Source organism: Urocitellus parryii, chromosome 16 (assembly GCF_045843805.1).
Source record: "Urocitellus parryii isolate mUroPar1 chromosome 16, mUroPar1.hap1, whole genome shotgun sequence".
Classification (NCBI taxonomy): Eukaryota; Metazoa; Chordata; class Mammalia; order Rodentia; family Sciuridae; genus Urocitellus; species Urocitellus parryii.
Genome location: NC_135546.1, coordinates 12,040,211 through 12,053,947, shown reverse-complemented (window position 1 = coordinate 12,053,947; position 13,737 = coordinate 12,040,211). Strand labels below are relative to the sequence as shown.

The 13,737-nt window shown below is 36.5% G+C and overlaps 1 protein-coding gene across 1 annotated transcript in view; it reads right to left on the bottom strand.

Annotated features, from left to right (window-relative positions):
- Positions 1 to 13,737, bottom strand: part of Grm7 (glutamate metabotropic receptor 7) — a 777,046-nt gene that overhangs the window by 310,838 nt on the left and 452,471 nt on the right. The window contains exon 4 of the mRNA XM_026383020.2: positions 12,164 to 12,318. Coding sequence (XP_026238805.1) covers positions 12,164 to 12,318 — 155 coding nt within the window. The remainder of the gene's footprint in view (positions 1 to 12,163; positions 12,319 to 13,737) is intronic.

Sequence of the window (13,737 nt, the reverse complement as noted above, 5' to 3'; positions counted from 1 at the left end):
TCCCCCTCAGCATATCAAGGACAAAGTAGAAAGCTGCTCTTCTATCTCAGCTCATTGAGGACAAAACTGATAATGGACAACAATCATTCTCCAAAAGGTCACGAGAATCTTAGGCACCACATTGATTATATCAACTAGAACCCAAGCCCATATTTCCGGCCTCTTAGAAAACCTAATCATTTTGCTCATTGTACAAAACCCTCCTTATGTAGTTTCATTCTTGATTAAGGAAAGTTATGTTATACACTTAGGAAAGTTAAGATATATAAGGATACATTCTTCTCGTTTTTATAAACCTTCTTTACATAGTAATTTATGATGAGCATACTTAATATTGGCGGAAAGTAGACTGATATTTAGAACTTACTTTTTATTAAGATTACAAAGATATAAGAACTAGTGCACCTTCACTGAGAAACAACAACAACAACAACAACAACAAAAAAAACCCAACTCTTTGAGAAAGCAGCTCAACCAGTTTTATGAGAATAAATTTAGGAATTAAATTTAGCTTTATAAGACATTTAGAATAATGTTAGAAATATTATTCTATTTAGATTCTTAGGTTTAGAATTCTTAAGTTTTTAGTCATATGGGTTTCTGATGTTTTAAGGATGGTTTATAAACTTTAGGATATTTTAAGTATAAGATTTTTTTAAGAGAGAATTTTTAATATTTATTTTTTTTAGTTTTTGGCAGACACAACATCTTTATTTGTATGTGGTGCTGAGGATCGAACCCAGGCCGCAAGCACACCAGGTGAGCACACTACCACTTGAGCCACATCCCCAGCCCTTAAGTATAAGGCTTAAGGGGACTTTTTTAGATGGGAATTTTACATTAGAAATAAAAGTACAGGTGTACTTTAAAACTTAAAGGTTAATGATAGGTTAGGAGACTTAGAGTCTGGTTATGTAGTTTGGCTTTAGTTAATAAGAAAATAGCATATCTCGGGGAAAATAGTACATCTTGGGAAAATCTGAAAAAATGTAAATTAGTGATGCATTTTATTAATGATTGATAACTAAAGGTCACATCCTGGAAAAATGTAAATTGATGTACATTTTTCTGTACCCCTAATTATCATTAAGGAAACGTTAGGTCTTGGCAAACTTTTGAAACTATATCATCAATGATCTATTCTGAGTCTATAATGATTAAAAATAATGCAATAAAAGATGACACAGAGAAAGCTTCCTTAGAGCTCTCTCTCTGGAGATTACTCCAACAGAAGGACTCCTGTCTCATCTTTTCGCTGATGCCACTCATCCTTCAGGACTCCCTGGACCCCGGCACATAAATATGTATACTTCTCTCTTGTTCACCTCTCTTTTGCTATAGTCACCTCACCTATGAGCCTAGTAATGGGTGGGGAAAGAAGTCTTTCCTTCCCTATGGCGCGCGCGCACGCGCACACACACACACACACACACACTCCAAAAAGCTAATTCTATAAGTGTTACGAATAGGCAAAACTTGGGCTGAGTAGCTCAGTTGGTAGAGTACTTGCCTTGCATGCACAAAGCCCTGGGTTCAATCCCCAGCTCCACAAAAAAAAAAAAAAAAAAAAAAAAAAAAAAAAAAAACTTATCTACTGGGAGATAAATCATTCTATCTAAAAGGCAGGAAAAAATAAATAAACCATTAACCTCTAAAGGGATGGGAAAATTTGTGATGGAAGTACAGCCAGGGAACCACACCTGGTATGATGGAAATATTTTGTTTGATTTGTGTGATGGTAAAATTCATATGAAAACTCATTCAGTAGCATATTAAAGTTTTGCATATTCTAGTTTATGCAACTATTCTTCAAGTAAAAAAAAGTCTAATAATGACAGGATACAAATGAAAATACAAACACATGGTTCTTAAATCAGAAAATACATAAAGAACAATGAAAAATGGGAACGATATATATTACATCAGTTTGGATGGTTTGTCGTTGGCTTTGTGGGTTTCTGTTTTGGCCACAAAAGTCAAGGAACTTGTTGGCTTTTGTTCAAAATGTATTAGCTTCAGGCAAGAACCACCTCACTAAATACATCCAAATAGCTAGTCTTTCCTGGAGCCTTTAGCTATATGAGAAGCATTTTGATTCTCCAGAATAAATCCTACAAATTGTCAGATATCTAAGAAATACTAGTTTCAGCTCTCAGTTGGGATCACAGCTCAAAATTAAATACTCCAGAGGCTCAGTAGCTTCTATTTTGCTGTAGGTCTTCCTAAAAGCATGTGCATGGTTTTTCATAATTTGATTTTTTTTTCATTCTGACCTCTCTACCATTCATCCAAACTCCTTCACACTTCTAGCTTGATGACATACTATATTTGTACTTCTGTAAATTCTGTGTCCCCTAAACTGACCCCTTTAACCTCTGCCTTCTAAGGCTACTACTGTCCTTTAGAGCTGAACTCTGGTGTGGCCTATTTGCGTCAGCTAACACTATCTACCTCTCATGAGTTGGGACTACTCTTACCTGTTCTTGCCAAAACATCCTAAATTTTCACATGACAAACTGGTGTATTTGACTGAAATATGAACTCAAAGAATAAAAGCAGTCTTCTCTTAGCAATATTAAAAAAGGATGAAGTTCTATGAGCTTAGGAAGTAATTTTCTAAGACAGATTACAAATGGCACACTACACTTGGTCTTTGGAAACACTATGCAGGGGAAAAATGTTTTAACATATAAAGAAGCTCATTTTAACTTTAAAATTCTAATTAACCTACAGCACACACCTAATATCATGAACATATTGGGCCTGAAATGTACTCATCTCTTACTTTTGAATTTTTCCTTTTTCCAAATGAGGACATATTAAAAAGCATCTAATTTTTGTGGAAGAACATTAAAGAAGCCCTTTCACCCTCCCAATTTGTATAAATGACTTTTCTTCCAGCCATCCATTTGGCTAACTTAATGGCTCTTTAAATTCTCACTACTGGTTTATGTTCATACTCAGCCTTGGATTTAATAGTTCCAAGCACTTCCTACCTTACTGCTCACATTTGATCCAAACTAATCACACCTTTTACTGCACTAAGTATTCTTTTCATCCCAGAGGTTCTTGGGAATAGCACACAGCTTGCAAAACAAAGGGAAACCAAGTCAGCATAATCTTATATGGTGAAGACAAGTTGTTTCCCTGCTCTGGGTGATGAGGGAGGTATATAACTAATGTTATATGAGAAAGAAAAGCAGGTTTTGGACAGGTTTCAGGGAAATTTTTATTTGGCTATAGGTGATTCCAAGGAAAGGGTACTTTACAGCGTTCAGATGTCTGAGATGTCCTCCCTCCTCGCCCAGGTGTACGTTAAAAAAAAAAAAGTTTAGGATTTAACGATTTTACCTGGACCTGGTTCCCTTTCTTTCTTTTCTTATTCTTTAATAATGTCTTGTTTTCTATCCATCCTTTACTGGATAGCTGAATAAAATCAAGATGAGCATCAACAAGTCTTTTTGCACACATTGGAGATTGAACCCAGGGTACTCTACCAACGAGCTGCATACCCAGCCAGCATTGTTGTTGTTGTTGTTGTTGTTATTATTATTATTATTATTTTGAGACAGTATTGCTAAGTTGTTGAAGCAGACCTTGAATTTGTGATCCTTCTGCCTCAGCCTTCTGAGTTGCTGGGATTATAGGCATGTACCACCATGCCCAACTGTCAAATCATTTTTTATTTAATGTATTTTATTCCTCTCTCCAGAACTCTACTACTCTTGTGATTTTCCCTCCTCTTTATTCCCTCATTTTCTCTTGACATAAGTGCTCAAAGTGAGTTTATTACAGTAGTGTAGCTTAGCCTATTGAGATTGAGGTTCCCTCTCCTCCCTCCCAGGAACCCAGGACCTCAGGCATAATAGGCTCTCTAGCACTGAGCTATATCCCAGGACCTCAAGAACCATTTTAAAGTCTACTCTCTCAGTATCCTACACAATTCTTAATTGAATCCTATAAATGCTGGCCTTGGAAGAGGGAAGGCCTTCTTTTGCTAAGAGTATCTTCCTGGGATAGCCTCATTCTGTTATTCTTTAAGTAGTAGTTCTTCTAAAGTCTGCTCAGTCCTCAATTCACTTTCTAGAGGGTAACCAAATAGTTCACCTGCATTACTCAAGGTTATCTTTATCATTTAGTCCTAGTTTACCACTCCTGATATGCATGTAGAATAGCTGCTTATTTGTGACAGGTGCTTCATAAGCAAAACAGAGTGCTTGAGAGAATGAAATTAGAGAAAAGGAGAGGCAACAGAGGAAGGAAAATATATGTAGATAAAACTCATGATGGGTCCTGAAGAATGCATAGCTTTCATGAGAAAGGGGTAAAGAAGGAGAAAGGGAAACAGAGGGGCATCCCTGTGGGGTAAATTACACTTGGAAAGGATATAACTCAGAAATGGTAAATGGTAGGAAAAATGCATGCAAGGAGGCCATGGTAATGTTCAACCACATTTGTCAAGTCATTTGGGTTGCAAGTCTCACTCTAAAGCATGTGATTTGATTAGTGTAAGTCTCTAAGTTTATAAAAAAGAGAAGTCCAGATCAAGAGTCTCTAAGTTGATTAAAAAAAAAAAGAGAGAGAAATCCAGGCACAGAATGGCTTTATGGAATCTGCCATCTTCTTTTCCAGCACTCAGGTGGAAAATGTTTGCAGGTAGCTTTCCTTCTCTTAACAAAAGTAGGTTCCAGCAGCTCAGTTTACATTGAGGGATTAAATAACATAACCACAGTCTGCCTTCAGAGCTGGGCTAGCTTTGAAATCTTCCTTGTGACTATGAGTGACCTGTACTCTGTGCTTGCTCTTGGAGTCAAGGGAATAAACTACTGCCACCTGAACAATGTAGACTGATAGTGGTGCTTTGGGTCCTGCAGATGACAAGTGGAGACTGACTAGAAAGGGAATGGATGCTGAGTAAGCAGAAATAATAGTTGATCACCACAAAAGCCTGACTTGGAATGATCCTCCTACAAGGCAACTTAGAAGTAATCTAGTTGGAACTCTTTGTTTTACAAGTGAGAAAATTAAAACCCATAAAGGGAAATCCCGAGAGAAAATAAATTAGTATATTGGACACCCAAAAATCAAATATGATTGGAATATACAATTGGCTAATCCAAAAATTCTCTTAGAAATGAAATATTGAAAAGTCATAAATAAGTGTTTTTACTCAAGTCATACACATACACACACACACAGGGTGGGGAAGAGGAGGAGGATGACTTGTCAATCTTGATGTGGGGTCAAGTTCCTTCCTGTGAATAAGTATCACTGGCCTGTTATGGGGGGGCAGGGCAGGGAAATCAACTGTGATCAAATAGTGTCTTGGGCTTTTTAAAGAGAAGTGAAACCTTGAAAGTAGCTGCATGGCAACCTATTTGCAACATTTTCTAGTATTCAAGATTTCTCTCCAATATTTTACTATTGTCTTGTCCATGATTAACAGTGACAAACTCATCCAATGTTTTTAAAGCACTCAAATTCATTTTCTCTGAAACAGCATTCTCTCTTCTTCCACTCATTTAATTTTAAGTACATTAAATAATTGTAGTAACACATTATTGGAATAAACCAATTTGAAAATAATAAATACAGTGAACTCTTGGTAGCCCAAATTCCTGCTGGTAGGAAATACTACAATCAGTCTATAAGTTATGAGTGTTCAGTGCTTTGGGGCATCAGATGGTACATCATAAAAAGAAAATAGCTTCTTTTGGGTTTACACGTTTCCTAGTTCAAAAATAACCACTAGCCAAAAATAAAAGAAATTGGTGAAGAGAACATCTATTGTATTATTTAATAGGAGACAGCATGTCTCAAAGTTTGGGAGAGATAGTATATATGTACAGGTATAAATATGCATATGTGTGTGTATGTATAAAAGGAAACAATTATTCCCAAATCTCTTTATCTAGGTTGTAAGTTTCTCTGCATTCCTTAACACTTGCTCAAGGCCAAAATTCTCTAAATACCACAAGATTAAAAATAAGATGGCATCACCTCCACTGAGGTGTTCTTCTAACCCATGCTTTCTCAGGCCACTCTGTTATGAGAGGCAGCACAGTCTGAAAAGTTTCCACAGGGATGTCTAAGACAGACAGATGGCCTCCTCTGTGCTTTCTACTTTGGGGAATTAGGGAAGAGGCTTTCATGAATGCTTATAACATCAACAAACCACAATCGAGCCATCACTTCACTCCTGCATGGAAAGCCCCTCCAAATGAGAAACACCTTTTTGGATGAACATTTTCAAATTTATACATATAAGCATCTCTCTGCATATTCTTTATAGGTCCTCCTGTGAAAAAGCAGGAATTCATGTATAAAGACAGCGTGGCAAGGAACCAAAGGACTGATGGCACTTCCCTCAAAGTTGCTCAGATCCTAGTTGTGAACACTGCATGAGCATATAAATGAATATAGTGGTTGCTATAAAGTGGGTCCATGGCATGTTTTTGACTGTGGATGCCATGAATTTGCTTTGGGAGGGGCAGTGTGGAACAACTCTTTCTGGTAGTCTTAAAAAGTCATCCATGAGAGCTGGGGATGTAGCTCAGTGATCAAGTACTTGTCTAGCATTCATGAGGCTCTGGGTTTGATCTTCAGCACCACAAAAATAAATGAATGAAAAAATTAATGATTTACTTTTGAGAAAAAAATATTTTCCAGATCAATAATAAATAGGGAGATTAGAGAGAATTGTTGACTTTTAGGCAGAAAAAGGTTCTAATTTGAGTACACACCAAAATTCAGAACAGTCTGGAGATGCTTGAGCTACTAACCTACATTCATATCCTTCAAATCTTTATGGTGACTGCCAATGTATCTCAGTTTCCTGACCTTTCCTCTTTCTTTGTATCTTCATTATTGGTATGCTAGTCCTTAAGGAAAGGTGCTTTATGGTAATTATCCTATTAAGGGATTTTCTTATATTCTTTATTATCATCCGTCTTCTTCATATCAGATGCCAGACCTGATGTAGAACTTATATAGTTTGTAATCTGCTATGTCTCAGTAGACATATGCACGTAGGCCTGAGACTCTGCTGGAGCTTATAACTTGAACAATTATACAAAGACTTAAATTGTCATGACAGTGAACATACAGTATCTCACTGCACCCTTATTAAACAAGCTTCTAGGTCCCCCCAAAACATGCCTTGCTTAAAAACAGCATTATGGATCAAGGCAGTATTTATTTTTTTCTTGGTGTTTTCTTCCAGTCACCTAACAAAACTGACACATGAGGTATATTCTAGGTAATTATGGAAGGATACAGTAAATTGAGCCAGAAATATTTTAGTTCAGATCTTCACAGCTTTGAGCTTTCTGGTTTTATGAAAAATAAAGCATTTGATCTTGGGATCGTGAGTAAAATCATGAAATCATCTTCTATAAAACTGATTTTTTTTAATGCTGGGTAGAGTTTTGGTTTTTTGTTGTTTTTGTCTATTGCTTCACATATAGCAGATTTAATTCAGAAAGCAAACTGTTCTACAGGCCCACTGGAAAACCACCACCAATTGTGAGAGCCATTAGAGTTAGCTCTGAGAATCCACCCTTCATTACACTAGCTTCCCTAATGTTAATGATCATAGCACTGATGAAAAATTGCTGGTTCATGACCTCTACTGGCTCTAAGCAAAGGACACCCAGGACTGCCTACTCTCAGAGAAGCAAAGCATTTTGGACAGTGAAGAGTTTAAGGTGACGTGGGGATGTTTTGCTCCAAAGACATGAGGTCTGAAGAGGATTACTGTGTGTTCTAGCTAAAGGGCAACACACAAGTGAGGAAAATGCCAGGAATTCCTTGGCTCATCAGGAAAGGCAGAAACTAAAAATTACACAAGTGCTTTGGCTCAGGAGCTAGAGGAGGGCTGCCAAGTTCTGGAGATATTCCCTAAATCCACCATGAATATGGGGCAGCCAGTGGGACTACAGCTGACCATCCCAGAGCTTGGCTTCAGTTATCATTAAACTGCGAAGGGCAGAAACAATACCTCTTGCTAAAAAAAAAAAAAAAAAAAAAAAAAAACACTGATTCTTCATTTTCTATAAATGGAAAATAAACACAGAAGATAAAAGGAGATATAAAGCTACTTTCACAGCAACAGGGTACTTGCTTGCAATTCAGCCAAAAACAATTTGTAATGTTTATGCACATACAAAAAATGCCAGCCAAAAATCCAGATGTTGGATGAACATGATCAAAATATGAATCTAAAGGGTAATAATGTGAATTATTAATTAGCTTTTTACCTTTTCTCAATGAAGTGTTTAACTTAGTCAAAGATAGAGGATGTATTATGAATGCTGCAGGATTTGCCAATTCAGCATGACCCAATACAGAACATCCACAAAACTGAAAATATATAGGGGTGGTGATGATAAGGAAGGGTAGAAAAACTTACTTGCCCTTATAGAATATGCTCCATTTATAGTTTAATTCTAGATGTTACACAGCTTTGGTCAGAAGTCTCAGCTTAACTGAAATGTTATTTCTTTCTCCACTTTGTTAGGAGTAATTCCATAAAGGCATTGCTTCAATCTTAATGTTCTATCTGCTATGAAATTGAAAGAAGCTTGGTTCTCTTCATTACAATGCACATTTATAGTATGGCTGGATAGAAGCTATATAGCCTTTTCTATGCATCCACATGACAATATTCATTTTTCTCCGAGTAGGAAAGTTTTGCATGAAATGGTTACTGTTCCATGCATCTCAATATTACTTTTAATAATGACAACATTTCTCCTCCATTTCATTGTCTAGGGCTCTTTTTTCCCTTCCTTTCTCTTATCAGTTCATGATGCTATTTTGTGTCTGATTTTGTAAACTTGCATATCCTCATACATGCATGAAAATAGTATTTTCTTTTAAGTATTTCTAAAACCTTTCACATAACTAGTAATTTCCTAAAATAACATGCACCTGGGGCGGTAACCATGGAATATGGGCATCATTATGTGGTATCTAGAGCTTTCGAAGAGGATCTCAGCTGAGACCCTGTAATTTGTTGGTTTGCCTTGATTCATGCCAGATCCTTACCATTCACCTCTCCATAGAGACATATGAGTGAGCCTTGTAAAACCCTCACATCACATCTCACATATACACCTCAGGTTATACTCTAGAGACTTTCAGAATCAAGTACAAACTCACTGTGATTTTCAGAAGCCTTAGCTATCCAACTCTGGCCTACTTATAAACCCTAATTTGTGTCAGGCCCTTATGTGATGTGTGATTCCTGATCCATCCAGATATACAAACACCTAAAAACTTGGTTTGAGTATTGCAATATCCAGGCAAAGAACTAAATGCTAGTGATACAATGGTACACAGACATATTTTCAGAGAGAGATAATAAGGTAATACCATCATAGGCGACATGTGGGATGCTGGAAAGGCAGGAGAATGATCTACCAGCTGAGACTGGAATTGAGTGTGATGACCTCAGAGAGTGTTATAGTTTGGATCTTCATTACAATGCACATTGACAGTATGGCTGTCAATGTGTATCTCCCAAAGGCTCTATATTAATGGCTTGTTCCCCAGTGTGGCAAACTTTAAGAGGGAGGCCTAATGAGAAGTCTACGCCATTGTGAGTGTGCTCTTGAAGAAGATTATGAGACCCTGGCCCCTCCTCTCTTTTTGGCTTCCTGGTCATAAAAAAAAAAAAAAAAAAGTATTTTATTCTCCTTGTGTTCCTGCTATGATGTGCTGCCTCATCCAAGGCCCAAAGCAATGGGGCCAATCCATCATGGATTGAAACCTTTAAAATTGTGAATCAAAATATCATTTTTCTCTTTATAAGGTGATTATCTCGGTTATTTTATTATAATGACAAAAGTCTGACTAACACATGGTTTCCATGCAAAACTAATATCTAAGCAAAGAATATAGAGATATCAGTCAGCCAGATAGTATAATCCTGACTAGTCATCCAGTAGAGAGGGGTCTTTCTAATGTCTTATAATCAGCAACATTTTTAAAAACTGTAATTATTTCACAATGGTTGCAACGTAGGACTATGGTGAAGAATGAATGATTGGCAGCTCCCCTCTTATGTCTTCCCCTTCAATCCTCTGTCCCCACATACTTAAACCCTCTTCTTATTGTCTGCAAGAGGACCTCCCAGTCTTTACTTCATGTACTACATTCTCAGAGGAGTATTTTCCACCCTTATCATCCTGCACTGACAAAGACTCCTTGACTTTTCTGACACTTTCCCTCCTCAATTATACCTGCTTTGAGGGTGTCTCCATCATTTGTTTTTTTTCCTCCTAGCAAGAGCAAGGGACATAATGAAAATGTATTTGAGTAAAAAGGAGAAGAGATGGTTAAAAACCTCATCTTTTATACCTGCAATCTATCTATAAATGCATTGGTCTGCATTGTAAGATAGGCAATCTGATCTAGACATGTATTAGGGAATGGAATTGATTCAAAACCTTCCAATGAAAACATGGGTGACTCATGGGGTCTTTATCTCCTTCTGATAACATACAAAGGGAATAGTGATTTAAAAAAAAAAAAAAAGCCTAAACAGAGCATGAAATCTTCTAGAGAAAATACTTAGAGTGGAGAAAGAATAGAAAACAATGCAAATATTGGATCTCCTTTGAGCAAGAGGAAGGAGTTCAATCATTGTGCAAAGCATATTTTAAGAAGTCTTTGGGGGACCTGCACCATCAGAAAAGAGATACAAAGCAGGACATTTGCAGAGGAGTTCCTTTCTCTTGACATAGTATCTTCTTTTAGAAATAACTTTCCTTTTAAAATTAAATAAAACAAGTTATAATCAGCCTGTTACCTTAGGTCAAAAGGATACCAGTAAACACTTTTCCTGCTGGTGTCACAAGAAACTGTTGAGCTAAAGCACCTCAGTTCTGTGTCCCAATGAAAGAAAATTTACAGAGTAGTGCAAAAAGTCAAGCAAGATAATTTTATTAAAAGTGAAAGTAAACTAAGGCTCAAGCAAACAGCGCTCTAGAGACTGTGTTGTCTCTGAGCAGAAAATGACAAAGAAAGCTACTCTATTTTCTAATTTGTTGCTTTGATATTTCCCAGGAGAACTGGGTTCCACCTTCTGCCATCTTTACCAGTCTCCTCCTTCATATTGGAGGGAAGTTTTTGACCCTACTAGGTCCTAACTGGAACTGTCATGACAACCAATCTATTCATGGAGGCTTCATCTACAAGTTTTTAATCCTGTGTTCTCGTGGGTGCTGGGGTTAATGATGGGACAGACTTCATCTTAGTAAGCCTTTGCTACTAAAGGAATTTCACTTCTAAAATACACAGAGAAACCTATGACCATAAATCCTAACTTTACAATGCCTTCAGTAGACTGTCATAAGTTAGCCTTATTGATCTTTTTTTAATTGACATATTTCTTAATTAGCTACCTTTGTTTCTCCCTGTTTATTCTTAGGGGAGTATGTACACCTGTTGTTCTACAACTTACTTGATTATTCATTAAAGGCATTTCAAAGAAACCCTTGTCCCTGCTATGTAACAGTTCACATTTCATTACTCATTACCACTACCTAACACTTGTATCTCTCAAAAAATCTTTGTAGTAGCAAAGAAGATAGAGTAAAAGGAAGGAGAACAAATTTAGGAAAGCAAGAAAAAGACTAAGAGTGAGAAAATAAGAGATCTAGGAAAGCAAGGTGACACTGATGCCTACTAAGAGTAGTGTGCTACTCATCCTACTCATCAGAGCTTCCTGGGTCTGCAAGAGACCTGGAAAGGAAAAGGGGAAAATGATTCCTGTAGTTTTTCCACTAAGGAAGTAATAGATAAATTACAAAGGGAAAATGGTCTTCTCTGAAAATGCAGCAAACTTAATACACACTTGGATGCATTATTATTTCACTTCTTATTAATGTTAATGCTCTCCTCTCAAAGCTCTCCTCTCATAAAGAATATATGCTAATTGCAATATTATGAAAACAATATGATCACTACAAAAGAGGAATGTCAACTCAAAGTAACAGACCAGGTGTGTGGATTCACTTGCATTTCATGGCAACATGTTGGAAACCAGCCTGCATAAATTTTGTGCAAACACCAAACCCTGAAAGAGACACATGCTTTGGCAGTGGAACACAGCACCAACCACTCTCTCAGCATATCCTACTACTGACAAAACACCTACCTTCTACTGTGGCTCGTTTGGGCTGGATGGTGATGGCTCCTTCTGCAATATCTTCATGCTGGTGTAGAGGATTTATTTTGGATCCCCAGCTGTCTGATCCCACCCAAAGAAAATGTCCCACTTGGTCAGCTCTTTTGGCTGCTGCAAGAATTTGCCTGTGGAAAGGAATATAAAAAGGAGCCTTAAAATAATAATAATAATAAAATAGAAAGGAACATTAATGATAAATAGCAGAAGCTAGACATAAGCATATTCAAAATCAAGTAGAAGGAAAGCAAGCTATTTTTCTCAAAAAGTAAATAATTGATGACAACAAAAAGCATGCCAAAGGATTTATATGCCTACTAACAGATTTTGCAAACCAATAAAAATGTCAAAGCATCTCGAATAAAATAGTCAAAGGACATAAAAAAAAATCAAATTATAAAGAATTATAAATGCCCAATAAGCTGGATATACATATGTCATAAAGAAAGGGAATATAAACTATAATAAGATAGCAAATTCATGTCCTTTTTTTTTTTTTTTTTTTTTGAGTTTGCACTTGGTGCTGAAGAAAAGACTTCCATTTACAATTGGTGGTGTCATTTCAAGAAAGCAATATGTTCACATAAATCAAAGTTATTTATTAAGATAAACAATTTGACATTAAACAAAAAATTATAATCTATGTTTATGGATTAAACTACTTTATAAGTAGCAAAGACAGTAAAAGTAAATGGAAGTAAAAAGAAAACTAGTTATTAATGGAAAATCATTACAGTAGTATTTTTGTAAGAAGAGAGGGATGAGAAGTAACTGTTTTCAGAACACACACAAAAAAGTACAACTAAAGCTCCTTTGGTGGGTAATGCAACAGGGAAAAAAAAGAAAAAAAAAAAAAAAACTTGTTGGCCTCACCGGATTTGAGGTTACCAGAGGTATAGAACTAAAAACAAAAGGACCGACTTAAAGCATGTACAGGAAATGACAAAAAGCCAGCTCATTTCTTCAAGTCAGGAAAAGGAATGGTTATTCTTAAAAAGAAATGTAAACAATGGATTCTGATATTGTGAACACTTAATAAAAGATAAGAGTTATATAAAACATGACTGCAAATTAGTGCAACCTTTCTGGAAAGTAGTGTGGAAATTCCTTTGAAAACTGGAAATGAAGTATAACCCCCACTCCTTTGTATTTACACAAAGGAAATGAAATCTGCACCATGTAGTGATACAGCCATATCAACAGAATTCACAATAGCCAAATCATGGAATCAACCCAGAAGGCCATCATAGATGAAAGGATAAAGAAAATATTGCATATATACATGATGGAGTTCACTCATAAGGAAGGATGAAATTATTGCATTTCCCAGTAAATGTATGGAACTGGAGAAAATCGTGTTAAGTGAGATAAGCCAGACACAGAAAAATCAAGAATCAAATGTTTTCTCTCATTATGTGGAAGCTAAAGCAAAATAAGGGTAAGCAGAGTGGGGAAACAGAAATTCATAAAGGTGTAGGGAAGATCAGTGGAGTACAAGGAGGAGACTGAAAGGAAGGAAGAATAGAAAAGGGAAGGAAATATAGAAG